The sequence below is a fragment of the Microchirus variegatus genome (genome assembly GCF_963457635.1).
Source record: "Microchirus variegatus genome assembly, chromosome: 20".
Taxonomy (NCBI): Eukaryota; Metazoa; Chordata; class Actinopteri; order Pleuronectiformes; family Soleidae; genus Microchirus; species Microchirus variegatus.
The window spans coordinates 11,713,663-11,730,481 of NC_139821.1; the positions used below are offsets into that span (position 1 = coordinate 11,713,663).

At 39.2% G+C, this 16,819-nt stretch overlaps 2 protein-coding genes across 2 annotated transcripts; one reads left to right on the plus strand and one right to left on the minus strand.

Moving 5' to 3' along the window:
- Positions 1–4,416: 4,416 nt before the first annotated feature.
- On the plus strand, positions 4,417–10,582 carry sapcd1 (suppressor APC domain containing 1). The gene is made up of 4 exons (XM_083907277.1): positions 4,417–4,582; positions 8,173–8,343; positions 9,706–9,861; positions 10,484–10,582. Exons 1-4 carry the CDS (start codon positions 4,484–4,486, stop codon positions 10,571–10,573), a joined length of 516 nt encoding a protein of 171 aa, XP_083763403.1. The 5' UTR covers positions 4,417–4,483; the 3' UTR covers positions 10,574–10,582.
- A 3,798-nt stretch (positions 10,583–14,380) lies between these two features.
- LOC310941617 (achaete-scute homolog 4-like) lies at positions 14,381–14,926 on the minus strand (the record flags this gene model as incomplete). The annotated part of the gene is made up of 1 exon (XM_083906803.1): positions 14,381–14,926. The coding sequence occupies one exon, from the start codon at positions 14,924–14,926 to the stop codon at positions 14,381–14,383; it is 546 nt and encodes a 181-aa protein (XP_083762929.1).
- Positions 14,927–16,819: the final 1,893 nt, after the last annotated feature.

The following is a 16,819-nucleotide window of genomic DNA, read 5'->3' on the forward strand; positions in this document are numbered from 1 at the left end:
TATGCATGTGTGAAAGTATTTACACTACAGTATGTGTATGTGTGTGATGATGAACTTCCTGCGAGGGGGCCCCCCCGCACAGAGGAAGTTGAGTTCAGCGTGATCTTGTTTGTATCTTGTGTCAACAGTGAAATGTAAAGCTGCTGATATTAGTGAGACATTTAGGTGAGATAATGAGATTAGACACGTTTTCATATAAATAGTTTTTTTTCCACTCCCCCGTTGTGAATACAGTGTGACAATGCATCATGTGCAGGATATACTGTTCTGTACCATGAGCGCCGTCAGAGCCTCTGGCTCAAACCTAAAGACAATCACATGTCTTGAGAAATGACCCAGGGTCATGGGTTTTCCTCAGAGACTCCAATGCTCGTCCCCTGACAGCAGCTTAATCCCATGATGTTGAGTGAAAATACTTTCCCGGGGCTTCAGCATTTGTCATCTTCACTGTTTTTAGATAACATCCATGTTCTGTACAGGATTGTTCAATTATTAACCCAGCAACACACTGCATCTTATGTCAGTTAAAACAACAGTGTACACACAGTTGACACACTTTTGAGGATAGGTTTAGATCTCTGTTGTGCAGCGCCACCTGGTGTTGTGTTGAAATCCAGCAGCTCCTTGCACCAGTAAGAATTTTGAAAGGCACAAAATGTCAGCTCTCTCTCTCTCTGAGTTCACTTAGAGCTCCCTCTGCTGGAAGAACATCAGCACTGCAGCGTTAAAGCACTTCAACAGTAAATATGAAATAAAGCCAAATGTCAAACTGCTTTATTAGCAAGTGGTGTGATAATTAAGGAGGGTTGCACTGCCTCGGGAGAAACTGTCTCAGTCACACCCTCTGTACAATCATAGCAGTCAACAGCTTAAATAATACTTTATTAACTCCTGGATTTACAAGAACACAACAAACAACCAAGATCTCACAATGTGTGTTTGCTCTGTGTACGCCACGTCCCTCCCAAAATCCAAAAACATGCAGATTATAGGCCTAAAATGGGATGGTTTTTTTATTTATTTACAACAACAATTTAATACAAAATTGTCCAAATCATGAAAGAAAAGGAGCAGAAGAATATTCTTATTAACTCTGCCCCTTTGTCCCAAGTAGTCAATTTACATATATTATATAAAATAAAATTACAATACTAAAACAAATAAATAAAATAGTCATAGTACAACACAACCACCCACTTTCCTGTTGTTAAGACAAACAAGCAAATTACGAAACACACACACCCGCAAAAAAAAAAAAATGTTAATAAGCAAGTTATTCAAATTTGACACACTTCATTGTATTTCCGTATTGGTTTTAAAGCGGTTGAAAATGGATGGAAAATCCAAACCTTGACGACATCAAATTAAAGCTGCAGTAGGCGGGATCAAACGCACACGATTATACTGTGAGTGACATGATTTTAGGCCAATACTGAAATGCATTTTATTGCCTTTATTTTAATCCACCTTTTAATGTACCTTTTAAAAACTTAAGCTTTGGTATTAATTCCTTAATTCATAAATTAATTTAATTAATTAATTAATTAATTAATTAATTAATTAATTAATTATAGCAGTTCTGCTTCAGTAAAATATTTTTAACATTTAATTGATTATTTGTTGTCCTCTTTTTTGAGTATATTTAAGACATAGTTGCTACTTACTTGTTTTGTTGTTTTTAATTAGGCGGTCATCATATTGCATTGTTTAAAATGCCAAATTTGATATTCCAATCCTGTTTTATGTGATTTGTCAATTGTATTCCTCTATTGTTATTCATTATTACAAGCATCGTCGATCCTGTATTTGTTTTGTTATTCTCACTCTGGGCGTTGCTGTTAAACTGCTTGTTGCTCAAGTCAATATCCCTGAATAAACAAGAGACACTGTAGCCAGGAAACAAACAAAAACACGCCTTCGTTTTGGAGCCGCAAATCCTATTTGAATCATAAAATAAAGATAACGACATATAAGAGGTTTTTATATAGACATACCATATATATCTATATAAAAGAACAATAGGTTGTTGTATTTACCAAATTTAAGAAAAAGAAAACTGTTCCCATTTAATTTCTGCTGATACCCAACCTCTTATAAAGTAATAAAAAACGCAGAACTACTGTTTGTAGAGCTAGTCCATTCATTGTTTGTGGCAAATTAACGAAATTAAAAGTAATTCACCAAGTATCTGGATTTTATGTAGGTGATGCTGTGCCTGCCTGTCATAATGTGGATCCAAAGATGGACACAACTCCAAATGTGTTCATCTTACTCGGGAATGGCGCACAACATATGAAAACACTTTTATTTATAATCTTTTAATAAGAGGCGTTCACTCAGAGTGGCTGAAGAGCCCCGTGTGGCTCTAGAGCCGCAGGTTGCAAACCCCTGGTATAGGATATTCAGTTTCCCATGAGTCTAACTTTGCCACATTGGCCTGAGGCAGCGACACTGAGCAGCTGAACACTGACAATAATGATGTTAAAGTCAATGTTCTGTGGATGAAATCCATGGATCCATTCTGCTCGGCCGTGCAAGCTGAACTGTACCAGCCGTGTTTTGCCTCAATGTATATTCCCAGTTGTTATAATGTCCAAATAATGTCTGCGCGCTCCACTCACACACACACACACACACACACACACACACACACACACCTGTGTGCCCGCTGAGAGCGCGTGATTCTCTCGTCCCCAGGTTATGTCACATTCCAGGGAACGTGTTGGGACAAAGAGCTCACTGGGAACTGAGGAGGAGAAAATAAGCAAATGCTCTCTGTTTTCAGAGAGGAGCAGCACCTTCAAAGCAAAAGTAAAGTTTCCACTTCTGCTGAGGTTGTGACACGATTCTGAGAAAATGCAGCCAGTCCTTGATCTGAGGAAAATTGGTTTAGAGCTTGTGAACTTGAACTTGTTCCCTCCACCAACACCATGTTTCTTAACAGCTGGGATTCAGGATAAATAATGTTGTTGTTTTTTCATGTTTAGCCAGGAGTTATGAACACCAGAGGTGGAAAGTACTCACATTATTGTAATTGAGTAGGTTTTTTTGAGTACTACTTTTTAAAGTAATCTTTAAAATTTGTAAGTTGACTTTTTGTAAACTGTGGCAGTTGAGGACAGGTTGAATGATGGTGAGGACAGGTGAATGATGGTGACAGGTGAATGGTGACGACAAGTGAATGGTGGTGAGGACAGGTGAATGGTGAGGACAGGTGAATGGGGATGAGGCTGATGGTGAGGACAGGTGAATGGTGGTGAATGGTGATGAGGACAGGTAAATGATGGTGAGGACAGGTGAATGGTGATGAGGACAGGTGAATGGTGAGGACAGGTGAATGGTGATGAGGACAGGTGAATGGTGAGGACAGGTGAATGGTGATGAGGACAGGTGAATGGTGAGGACAGGTGAATGGTGATGAGGACAGGTGAATGGTGAGGACAGGTGAATGGTGATGAGGACAGGTGAATGGTGAGGACAGGTGAATGGTGATGAGGACAGGTGAATGGTGAGGACAGGTGAATGGTGAGGACAGGTGAATGATGGTGAGGACAGGTGAATGGTGAGGACAGGTGAATGGTGATGAGGACAGGTGAATGGTGAGGACAGGTGAATGGTGAGGACAGGTGAATGATGGTGAGGACAGGTGAATGGTGATGAGGATTGGTGAATGATGGTGAGGACAGGTGAATGGTGGTGACAGGTGAATGATGAGGACAGGTGAATGGTGTTAATTAAGGTCCCTGAGTGGCCTTTGACCCATTGTGACTGCTACATTATAGTTAAATGGTGAATATGTGTTCCTTAATATAATTTTTTTTTTACGAAAGTAGTGGTACTTTTACTTGAGTAGAATATACCAGTACTCTTTCCCCCTCTGCTGAACACACAGGACCTGTCTGTAAATCTCTCATCCGCAGACTCACTTTCACATGAATTTCCTGCCATAGTTCACTTTTAATTCATCCTTAACTGCATGTTTTGACCTTAATTCACCATCCATCTCTCTCTCTCTCTCTCTCTCTCTCTCTCTCTCTCTCTCTCTCTCTCTCTCTCTCTCTCTCTCTCTCTCTCTCTCTCTCTCTCTCTCTCTCTCTCTCTCTCTCTCTCTCTCTCATCTCTCTCTCTCTCTCTCTCTCTCTCTCACTGTCACTGGATGTTGATTAACCAGTCATGGCAGTCACATGTGGAATTTTTCATTCCCTCGCCCCGGGGCACCATGCTGTCTCTGCCTGTGTATCATGCTACTTTTTTTTCCACTCCTGCTCTCTCTCTCTCTCTCTCTCTCGCGCGCGCTCTCTCTCTCTCTCTGGAAAACACACACTCATTCTCTTCCTGGCCTATTATTCAGACTCGGCCGCTAAAGCACGACAACGAGCCGTGATTTGTTGTTTGTTGTTTGTTGCAGCAGCAGCAGCAGCTCCAGCTGCAGCAGCTTTATATGGGGCAGCAGCTGTAGCAGACAGTGACTGATCGTCTTTCCATGGCCTGTCATCCGTCCAGCACAGGCTCCTACACCGTGGTCATCATCCCACTCAGGACCAGCCTCTACAGCCTGGACGCACTTCGCTTCTACCTATGGGTGAGGAGGGGAGGATGAATGTGTGTGTGTGAGTGTGTGTGAGTGATCTTAATCAGTTCATGTCATGGTGTCTTTCCTCTGAGTCACTTTGTTTCCTTGTCTACAGCTATTTTTAACAGCAGGGCGGTAAAAGTGCTGCAGTTAACACATTTTTTAATCTGTGCGTCTGTCACTACTCTGTTACTTTTGGCAAAAAGTAAGGAAAAAAAGTGTGAAGTGTAGCCAAAAACAAAGCAGAGGCAGGTTTGTGTCCCTCTAGGCTCGTGTAACACGTGTTTTCTGTGGCAGATTCATTCAGCTAAATGTCAACATTCAACACTAATTCTACACATGTATGCACAGGACACGTCAAACAGTATGTCGTGCAAGCAAGTACAAGAACACGAAGGAGTGGCTCAGAGCAGTAACGGCATCTAAACCGTGTTTTGACGAGGGACGCGTTCGCCTTACGTTCGACCTTGTTTTTTCTTTGTCAGTTGTCTTTGTGTCAGAAATGTGGACCAGACAATTATTTAGAATGACAAAGTGGAGTTTAGCCAGTGATGACCATACAGAGGTCAAAGTGCAAGAGATACAAGTTTTCTTTCATTCCAAGTGCAATTAATCAATCAGACATGTCTTGTGTCCTTATGTCTTGTGTCCTTATGTCTTGTGTCCTTATGTTTTGTGTCCTGTCTTGTGTCCTTGTATCCTGTCTTGTGTCCTTATGTCTTGTGTCCTTATGTTTTGTGTCTTATGTCTTGTGTCCTTATGTCTTGTTTCCTGTTGCGTGTCCTTATGTTTTGTGTCCTTATGTCTTGTGTCCTGTGTCCTGTGTCCTTTTGTCTTGTTTCCTGTTGCGTGTCCTTATGTTTTGTGTCTTATGTCTTGTGTTCTTATGTTTTGTGTCCTTATGTCTTGTGTCCTGTCTTGTGTCCTTATGTCTTGTGTCCTGTCTTGTCTTCTTATGTCTTGTGTCCTTGTGTCTTTTGTCCTTATGTCTTGTGTCTTGTGTCCTTGTGTCCTTATATCTTGTGTCTTTATGTCTTGTGTCTTTTTAACCACAGCTACAAAGACTAATGGTAGGTTTAGGGCACAAGGGGCAGGGGCAGGCCATCGCCCCCACAATATCTAACAACCCATGTGTAGGGTTAGGCATCCCCAAAAAGACTGATGGTAGGGTCGGGGCCTGAGAACTTGTGGGACAATAAAAGTTTGAACTGAATTGAGAAATCAGTGGAAATGTCAATTTGAGCACTAAGATTCCATCAAATAATCTTAAACTTTCTCTGAACAATTCAGTATTTTTGTCATGTGATTTTAACACACAAATAAATTGTTGTTCAATTATAATTTTTACGAAAGAATAATATTCTGTTGCTTTTGTTGTCCAACAATAAAATGAGATTTTATTTAAAGCCACATAGATGACCCTTAAAGACTGAGTGCAATCTTAACGCCGAAGGGTTTAATAAAGTGATAAAGAGACTTGTGAGATTATATTTTGGTGCAGACAGAAGAGGTTTTATATTTTAAGTATTTAATCGGTGACATATTAACATGTCTTACCGGTTTGTGAAATAGATCGTCTTTAATCTGTAGTACATCAAAGGGGAACTAAACTTTTTAATCCAATGGAATCTGACAGTGTCATTATCGTGGTGTCTTAAACCAGGTTTTTCCATCTGTGCCTCATGTCTGAGTGTTGTTCTGCACGGCTGCCGTCAAACCAGTGACACATTCCCACATGTCAAGTTTGCTCCTCGCAGCTTTCTGTTAAAACCTCAGTGTATGTAACGGGGTTCCGCCCACTGTAAACCTGTCATCATTAAAGGAGAAGAAACTGTAAAAAGCAGCAGTAATGTGTCTCACATTGTTATGGCTCGCAGCAAAATCTTATGTAACGCAGGAACTTGTTTGCCTTTTTCGATTAGGGTTGGGAGACGAACTGTCTGACGATATGTTTTTTAAAACACTGGCCCCAAAAATTAATTAAAAATGTAATTAAAAAAAGCATGATATATTTCCTTGCCAATTTGCTTCTTCAGTACTATGTCGTAAATCTTAAAATTTATGGTCGTCAACTGGTTGAAGGTAATTGTGAAATGATTATAACTCCCTGCACTTGACCTTTTTAGGGGCCATTTTGTATTGTATATTTATTTATTATATTTTTAGTTGCAAAGATATATTATATATAGTATAGTATATCTCGCAGTATATTGATTAAAACAAAATCTCTGTATCATGATATTATTACCGATCCAATCCAACTTTATTCATAAAGCACTTTAAAAACAACATCAAAGATAAATAAAACAAATAAGATATACAAATGTAAGACCTACACATACAGTAAAACAATAAAATACTGTGTAAAGAATAAAAATGTTAAGGTGATCTGAAGAATTTTGCAAGAGTTACAGTTAAAAGACATATTTTGTGTTCCCACTAGCCATGCAGCACGCTTTCACTCAGTGAGATACTGCCCTCGCCTTCCTTTGAGTTGTATGTAGGTTACCATGGCAACTATGGTAGTGGCCAACAGGAAGTTGCCAGTAGGAATTATTTTATTCTATTTACTTATGATGACAATAACAACAATCAGTATTTATTTATTTTTAAATTAGACCCTACAGTATTTCAGATACAGGGCCTCTACCAAACGGTTGAGACGTCTGTTCATAATAAACCTGGTTTGCATAATTCATAAAGTACAAAATTCAGAACATTAAGTCACATTAAGTGTTAGTGAGTTCAGCTTGATGCATTTTTCAGTGAGGTATAGTGACTTAAAGTGTGGTCAACCAAATGGTTGAGTTAGTACCCTAAAGGTGCCATATGTAAGAAGGTGACCAAAAACGGTTACTACATTCAAATTCAAAATACTGAGGTCTTTTAGGTTTCGTTTTCTGACGTAACTGGCAACCCGTGGTTGCTCGGCAGCTGAGACTCTACTGACTGCAATGATTGGTAGACGGCAGTAGGTGGCGCCACATGCCAAAGCAAAATATTTTTTTTAATGCAAATATGTTGGCTCTACTGTTGTTGTTGGTGAGTTCAGTTTGTTATATGAACATTATTCCTGAGTCTCTGTGACATATTAGGAGGATGTTATGGCCAGTTGCTTTAGATTTATTACATAATGCACCTTTAAAGGGTTAGAATGATAGAAAAGCAACCTCATGTCAACCCTTGAATTAGATGCACCACAGCAGCAGAAGTTTATTACCACACATAAATTGACTGGTGAGTGTATAAATGCAAGTGAGTGTAGACAATGGAGCTAAAGGCCTCCTGATGTTCTGTTGATTTAGTGCCGTGTGCAGACAAAGCCTTGGGGCCTCTGGAAGACAACAGGCACCCACTGTGCCGGTCACGTCGCTTTACACCCTGGCTGCATTGTCCGTGGTCACGATTGTTTATTCAGCGTTCTGGTGCCTTCAGAATACACATGTAAAACATACATGTACATGCGCTGCGGCAAAACCAGATTATGTCACCAACATCAACGCTGAAGTTCTTTTATTTTGTGGGAATGTGATGTGGTGAGAATATTGTGTTTTTGTTTCAGCCGATTCACCTCAGTGTCGTGTTTGTACCTGCTGCAGATTCAGCGCATGAGGGATATGGAGAAGGAGAAGGACGCTCTTTGGTCTGGTCTGGAGATTCTGGAGAAGTCTCGGCTCTGGTACGACCAGCAGCTGGAGGAGAACAGGGCCCGACAGGACAACGTCGAGACTAAAGGGAAGTTTGACTCCTGCAGGGACGGCGCAGCTCAGGTACAGGACGGTGCTGGAATTTCAGCATTTCTTCTCCCATACACACAAAGAACATTTTAAATTTAAGCATGTTTTGCTTAAATTGTTAAATAAGTTTGTTTTGCTGAGATAAATGTTGTCTGTCTACCTGAATAGATTTTTTTTCCATTCAACCCAGAAATTTGATTAACCCTTAAACACACATTTTTGTGTTTTTGGCTTTTCATTTCTGGACTACTCTATCCTTTTTTTATGCATATTTTTAAAGATGTATTCTATGGAGGACTTAAAAAAAATACACTCAAAAATGCACAACCTGGCATACTATGGAGGAAAAAACCTGACGTAATAATAAATAAATAAATACAGGAATAAATAAATACAGGAATAAATAAATAAATAAGGAATACATAAATAAATAAATAAATAAATGCATACAGGAATAAATAAACAAGTGCTTCACATGTATTTCTACATACTATGGAGGACAAAACCTGACGTAATAATAAATAAATAAATACAGGAATAAATAAATAAATAAATAAATAAGGAATAAATACATACAGGAATACATAAATAAGTGCTACATGTATTTCTACATTTCAGTTCACCTATATTTATTTCTGTATTTATTTATTATTATGTCGGGTTTTGTCCTCCATAGTATGCCAGGTTGTGCATTTTTTAGTGTATTTTTTATAAAAAAAAAATTAAAAAAATTGTCTAAAATACTCACACTAACACACCTACTCACAAAAATGTGCTAATTGAAACCCATTCAAATGACTAATTTTGATGACAAAATGTTTTAATTATTAATTAGTTGATATGTATGGAAAGGGCCGGTTCATTTTTATGAGCACATTTTGGTGCTCTAGGTGTGTTGTAATTTTTTTTTTTTTTTATGTTTATTTTTTATTTATGAAATATGAAATAATCTTTCACATATACCAGTATGAGTAAATTAATTGAAAACAATTAATTTATAGAGGTTTTTAGACCATAAAATGAAGACGCATCATGACAAAAACTTGACAATTTAAGGGTTACACATTTTAAAAAATCATTAACATTTGATGTGTATGGAAAGGACGATACCATACTCAGTATCATTATTGGTCCGATACATGTCAAAAACATTGAATCTGATATTGGAAAAACAAACATATTAATAAGCAATATGACTTACTATTTCATGGTTCACTAAATTAAAGACTGAACTGAACACAAGTTGACATGATGTTCAAATCCTACTCCTCCCTCATTTATATTATAATGTTTATCCCACATAATCAGTGCTACTACTACTACTACTACTACTACTACTACTACTAATAATAATAATAATAATAATTCTAAGTTTCTGATCATCTCACCTTTCAGACTCGGTCCTGCCTCCTCAGGTCTCGTATCCTCAGGGTTAATGGTTCTCTGGGCTCAGTGATGTCTGAACCAAACGTAATGACCAAAAGCGACCCTTCCCTGCCTGAAACTGTGGCGGACAGCGACCTCCGGTGGCACAACTCGGTACTGACTCAGGTAAGGTGGAGAGATGCAGAGGTGATTCTAGACTCTGTAGGGGCCCTAAGCAAAAATTCCCAGGGGGCCCTTCCAAACAGTGTTCATCACCATTATGTTATGAATAACACACCAACGAAAAATGTATGCATTCAAAATATTTTTTTTTTCCAAAATGAATGAAATAACATGGAAAAACCTTGTAATTAAAAAGTATGTGAAATTATAAATGTAAAGAACAATAGAATACTGTAAATAGCTTTTAAAAAAACGATATAACATTGTAAAAAAAAAATACATTACACTGTAAAGAGTCCACATTATAAAACAATATAAATATATAGAACAATAAAATACTGTAAATAACTGAAAAAAACATATAAACTGAGTTAAAAAAAGACCCCCTTAACCCCATGTTGGTTTGGATTATGGTTCGAGTGTGTGTGTGTGTGTGTGTGTGTGTGTGTGTGTGTGTGTGTGTGTGTGTGTGTGTGTGTGTGTGTGTGTGTGTGTGTGTGTGTGTGCGTGCGTGCGTGCGTGCGTGCGTGCGTGCGTGCGTGCGTGCGTGCGTGCGTGCGTGCGTGCGTGCGTGCGTGCGTGCGTTCGTGTGGCATCTGTAACGTTCATCTTTCTTCGTCGACAGGAGCTGAGTGACAAAAATCATCGGATCTCCACGTTGGAGCTGGAGAAAGACGCCCTCCTTGAGCAGCTGTATGAACTGCAGGCTCACTGATTTTCCAGCACACACACACACACAAATGAATGTCATCCACTTAAATGCTTCCTAACAGCCTGTATGTAAATATGTATTTAAATTAATAAATGGCAGTTAATAAACGTAAAACTTCATCCTGTGTAGTTCTTTTTGGGTGAACTAGTTTCTGCTTGGTGATAAATCTCTCAGCCTTGTTTGATTTGATTAATTACCTAATGTAATAATTATAGCATATAATTACTGTTTTTTTAACGTTACCAAGAGACTAAAATCCCCAGCTTCCAAAAGCAGATATTTATAGTTTAAAATACAGGAAGGAAGCGGCACAGTTGTCATTAATGCCTCAAAGAAATGATAATAATACGATATACAATACAGCACTTTTCTCTCCAATTCATGAGCACCTTTTATTTTTGGCGTTTTATGCAGATATATACGCTTTAATTTGTTTTCTCTAGTGTTTTTTTTATACCTTCTCTTTTTTTTTAGTAATAACGTGGACTTTGACCTCTGTGCTAATGTGTGTCTGCAGTGTTGAGAAACAACTCCACAACTCTATCTTCCGTTTGGCGTTTCCGTCTCTCGATGAGGGCTCTCTGTCTCGACACGTAGTAGCAAACCTTTCCCGGTGGTCCCGCGCTGATCTGTACTTCATCTGATAAACTTTATCTCAGCCAGTCATCGAGCGTGTTTGCGGGTTTTTTCTCTTCCTCCTTCACTGCACAAATGTGTAGGAGAAAACATTTGCAGGCAGGTTTCAGATAAAAAAAGAAAAAAGAAAAGCCAAATCTGTTGCGTGATGGAAATAAGTGTCACACCCTCAAAGAGTTCTGAAGTGGGGCTTTTTTTCCACTTTAAAATCAACCTTTATTTGTTTCCATACCCTTAATAAGAAGCTCTGTTGTCATTGTCCCTGAGTGTTTACCCACGTTTTACTCTGGGGCCCATGGTGGCCCTGTGTCCGACCAAAGAAAGGCAGGCACATAACAGCTACAGCAGTGAAGTTAGACGGCAGCAAACCTTAGGTTAACGGGAAAAAAGCCCTTTAGATTAAGTAATTTACCCCACTTCACTGAAACGTGTTGAAAAAGATGAACCTGCTTTGCTTTTCCATTATACGGCACAGCTCGACTGGACTGGACTCTACTTGTTTTTTTTAGTGATAGTCCCTAGTACACTCTTTGGTTGGTGAGGTTCCAAGCTGAAAGCTGAACCGATGCCCTAAATGTGGTGTCAACAGACTGCCGGCCACTGATTGGCAGAGCGCCGTCAACACAGGGAGAGTCACGAACGCGACGTCGGACACAAGAATCAAACCGAACAATGTCAAACTGTAGATGAGTCAAAAAGACTTAGAAATCCCAAAGACATATCTAATGGCGTTTTTCCACTAACGCAACTCGGCTCGGCACGGCATGGCTATTTTGCTTTTCCATTATTGATAGTACCTGCCTGGTACCTGGTACTTTTTTTTTGTGCCTGCTCTGGCGAGATACAGTCAGGTCCATCAAGAGTAAGGATGTGAATCTTTGGGTGGCTCACGATTCGATTCCGATTCTTAGGGTCACGATTCAATTCAAAATCGATTCTCGATTCAACCGATTCGATTCCTACGATTCTCGGTTCAAAAATTGATACAATGCATAGTGTGTTTAAAAAGGCAAATTATGTACACAAATAACACAAACTGGTGTTTTATGTGGTTTTAATAGAAACTTAAAAGTTTAGAAGTTTCTGAATATGATTCGTGGATGATTAGAATGGTGATTCCTATGTGAATTGATTTCCCCCCCACCCACCCCTAATAAATAGTCAATTAAAAATAGTCAGTCAATTTTCCCATTACTTTTGGTTCCCTAAAAAGTGAGAGGCACATATAGAAAGTGTTGTAATTCCTACACCGATCAACTGATTTGGATGTAAATACCCTCAAATTAAAGCTGAAAGTGTACAGTTCAAGCTCATCATGTTCGTTTCATTTCAAATCCATTGAGCCAAAAAGAATGTACCAATATTTATGGACCTGACTGTACCAAGCGAGCTGAGCCGATTCTATGCGTGACGTTGCCAGACTGCCGGGGCACTGGTCAGAGTGTCGTCACAGGAAGAGACACAAGAAACCGAACAATGCCGAACTGTAGATCAGTTAAAAACCTGAAAACGTAGCTTAATCTCCAACAATCTCCAACAATGAGCCGAGCCGTGCCGTGCCGTGCCATGCAGGTACTGTATAGTGGAAAAGTATCATTAGATTTCTTAGATAGCACCTTTAAATTGTACCATTTACTTTTAAATTTGACTAGATCCTTGAACGCAGCAGGTTTTCCAGTCGGATCCAGTGTTGCCTGCAGCAGGGACTTAGTGCAGGAATCTGATTAGAATCAGACTGTGTGCATCAGGAAAGAAAACATCCATCATGGCAAAGGCTTTCATTTAAGTGGCTTCATGTTCTTTATCTAGCAGAGTGCCACTGAACCATCAAACCCAGGGTACCAGCACTTTTACTCTAATTATTATTGGATCTAATTCACAATCCGCACAGGCAAACACCTTTTGGTTGAGGGTTCGTCATGCCTTCATGGCTGTCAATGCCATTCTTCCATTGCAAGGTTCACTTCAACTGCTGGTGCCTCGAAATCCCTCTTACTTGTGTGTACAATATCATGTTTGCTTTTTGTTTTTTTCTTCTCCCCAGTTTGTGGTTGTGGTATTACTGGAAATGGGGGGAGAAGGAGAGTTGCTTCCATGCAGGCCAGCGGAGGTGGGAAGCATAAACTGGGTGTTTGTGGCTGAGGGCTCCCTGATAAATGCATTCCACGCTCTAATAGGAGGGGAAAAACTTCCTGAGGAGGTAGAGATATAGTGCGGTGAGTTGGTGGTCTGACAAACAGGTAACTAAAAACAACGCACACAACTTTCTTCAGTGCACACTCTTTGATTTCCATTCTTAAGGAACCGGTTCAGCCTGCACTGCTGTAACATAATGTTCACTTCCACTGTCGAGAACTATAAATGTTTTAAGACATGATAGGAATTTATTTAAATATGCACAGGTATAATTAAAGAAATGACGAAAGGCTGCATTTCATTCACGCACAGCTCTTCTCTAGCAGGTTTTCTGGTTCTATGGGGTTATGTAGAGTACAGCAGCGTCATGTAAAGGTAATTATCACTATTAATTAAGGAAAGGTAAGGTAAAACAAACACTTTAAAGGCTAGATGACTATTTTTTCTTTATTTATTTATTCGAGGTTTATTCATGGTTTATGGTTTATCATCACTACAGTCTGCACAGACTTTACACCACAATGAAGATGCTTGTTGAGTCGTCTTTGTTATGATTTGCTCACAGAGTCAGCAAATGTTTGTCCACAGGAGTTTAATAGCAATAATAAACCACAAAATTCAAATAAAAGATTGTCCACAAACAATGATTTTGGTCACTGAAAAGAACATTTAGTCCTATAATCTTGGATTTTGTACAATTAAAAAATCTCACTATATGGCAATAAATAAATAAAGGCACATGGCAGCACAAAAATGACAATTGTTTAATTGTCATTTCATTTTTATTGTTTGAATTTCATTGAAATTACCTTCTTAAAATCGCCATTTACTTTGGAAATGTAGTTTTTGCTTGACAGGAAATGACACATGTACATTGATCAAAAGTTAAACCTTGCTGTTGAAATAATATGGTCAAGTTGTGTTTAAGGCAGCAGGTGAACTCGTGCATCTTTGTCCATTTTGTCACGTTACAACTTAAACAACTTAACTTGTCCCTTTATTGACTCTAAATCACACTGGGTAAATAATCAGCGACATCTAGACCAGGTCCCCGCTGACGCTGAGTCCACTTTTGGATTCTCCATCCCTGCTGCACTCCATCCTCTGCCGCGGCAGTGGCGCAAGGTTGCGCGCGTCTCCAAATGGCATCTCCATGCCGGACACGCTAATATCCAGCACGCTCTGCAGGTGTTTGATGTAGTCTATGGCTGCCCGCAGTGTCTCCACTTTGCTGAGCCGCTTGTCCTCAAACTCCTCCGGCAGATGCTCCCTGAGCCGCGCGTAACCCTCGTTTACGCAGCGCACCCGGTGTCTCTCCCTCTCGTTCCTTTTCCGGATAAACGCGGGCTCGAAGGAATAATCGCACACGCCGAGGTGTCCGTGAAAGGGGAAATATGTTATCCGTCTGTAGGGCGACATCTGGCCGTGCCCAGGGTCCAGGTATGTAGCGTCCAGGTGCAAAGGCAGTCCGAGTCGAAGCGCATCTTTGCAGTGCGCCCCGCTGTCGTTCATGGAGATGCCATGCAGAGACAGCGGAGGGACAAAAGGAATATGATCCATTAACTGTTTGCTGTGATAAGACATCTGTGTAAGAGAAAGTAAAAATAAAAAAACAGACATTTATACACACACACAAAAGACAATTTTGGATATTTGGCCAAATGATTCCAGAGCCTCACCGTGTCAGAGTGTCACTCTCCCCACAATCATCTCGTGGTTTCTTCTCTTGTGTCTCGCCACGCGATCAGGTTAGATGTCACCTTTAATAAGTCGACTGACTTCCACCAGAACAGACTGAGTGACAGCTTGTTAGTGTTACACACACACACACACACACACACACACACACCCACACACAGATATACACACACACAGGGTGGGTGTGACCCCGGGGCGGGCATGCAGCCATGAAGGTTTCTCATCAAGATAAAACTGTTATTATATATATATACTTATTATTATTATTATTATTATTATTATCCATAATGGGGTGTTTGACAAAAAGTGGTTATATATACCTTTACCTAAAAATATATACGTATATATATATATATATATATATATATATATATAAGGATTTTTTTTTTCCACACAACTTTTAATGAACATCTAGCACATGGGTGTCAAACTCTGGCCCGCGGGCCAAATTTGGCCCGCCATGTAATTTCATTTGGCCCTTGAGGCAATATCGAATTAACATTAGAGCTGGGGCGATCTGGCAACTTTGATGGTCAGTATAGCGGTATTTTCAAATGTATTAGCTTGTGGAAAAAGTTAATGTTGATATTTACCTCAGAAGGCTGCAAATAGAAAAGAGGCATTACATTTTTTATTTAAATTTTATTTGATATGCCATTGATATTTTTAAAGGTTAATTTGTTCAACCTTGGCCCGCGGCTTTGTTCAGTTTTAAATTTTGGCCCACTCTGTATTTGAGTTCGACACCCCTGATCTAGCACATTACATCAATGCAATTAACAATTATTTTATACCTAATAAGTTTTTATAATAATAATGGAACGAGGAACAGGGGCACAATAACAAAATAGCAAGACAAGAAGAAGATACCTAACAATCTGATTTCACTTAACATTAATAATAATCTAAACACGTTTCAACTTAAAATAAAGGGTTACAATGTTTACACATTGAAATGATCAATATTAATGAGATTATTTTATTTTATATTTTATATTTATTTCCCTTATTAGTTTCCTCATAACACATATAGGCAGTTAAAGAAAAACACAGATAAATGCCTTTTTAAATGATTTTTTTAAAAATTACCCAAAATACAAAAAAGAACGTGTTTAATCTTATAAGTGTGTTCGTTTACGCTGAAAAAAAACCTGACCTAAATACACCCACCATTCCCATCAGTCGCCACTGCGCATGCGTCATAGGACTGCTTACTGTCATGGCCCCGTCCAGGGACGTATTGTGCTGGTATGTTATTGTTTTTCCGGCTTCTTTCCTCTTAAATGTACATTGTTCTTGCAATAAAGCTTAAGCATTCGAGAGTGACGCAGTGTGTGTGCACGTTTCCTAAACCCGTAGCGCTGCGTTTTTCTCTGTTTTCACGTTGTGTGGAGATGTAATTTAGCAAGGCTAACGTTAGCAGTGTGGAAGTGTCGTTGTTAGCAAAGCAGTGGTTTTAAATAACGAGCTGCTCTCGCTTTGCCCTTGCAAATACATCATTTGTAAGGATTCTGAAATGTGTCTGAAGTGGTTTTCATGTTTTTGACAGTGACACAAATATAAAAGTACTTTTCATCGGGACAAGGCTACTGATGGACATCAGCTCTTAAAGCCAGGTAAGCTAATGTAGCTACTCACATTGTGTAATGTCTATTTCTTTTAGCTTTTTGGAAAACATTTATGAGGGTTTATTGGCAATTTTTAAGAAGAAGAAAAGTAATTAAGTCTTGTTGAATGAAAGTACATACGCTACAACAACAGCAACGGAAAGAACATCAA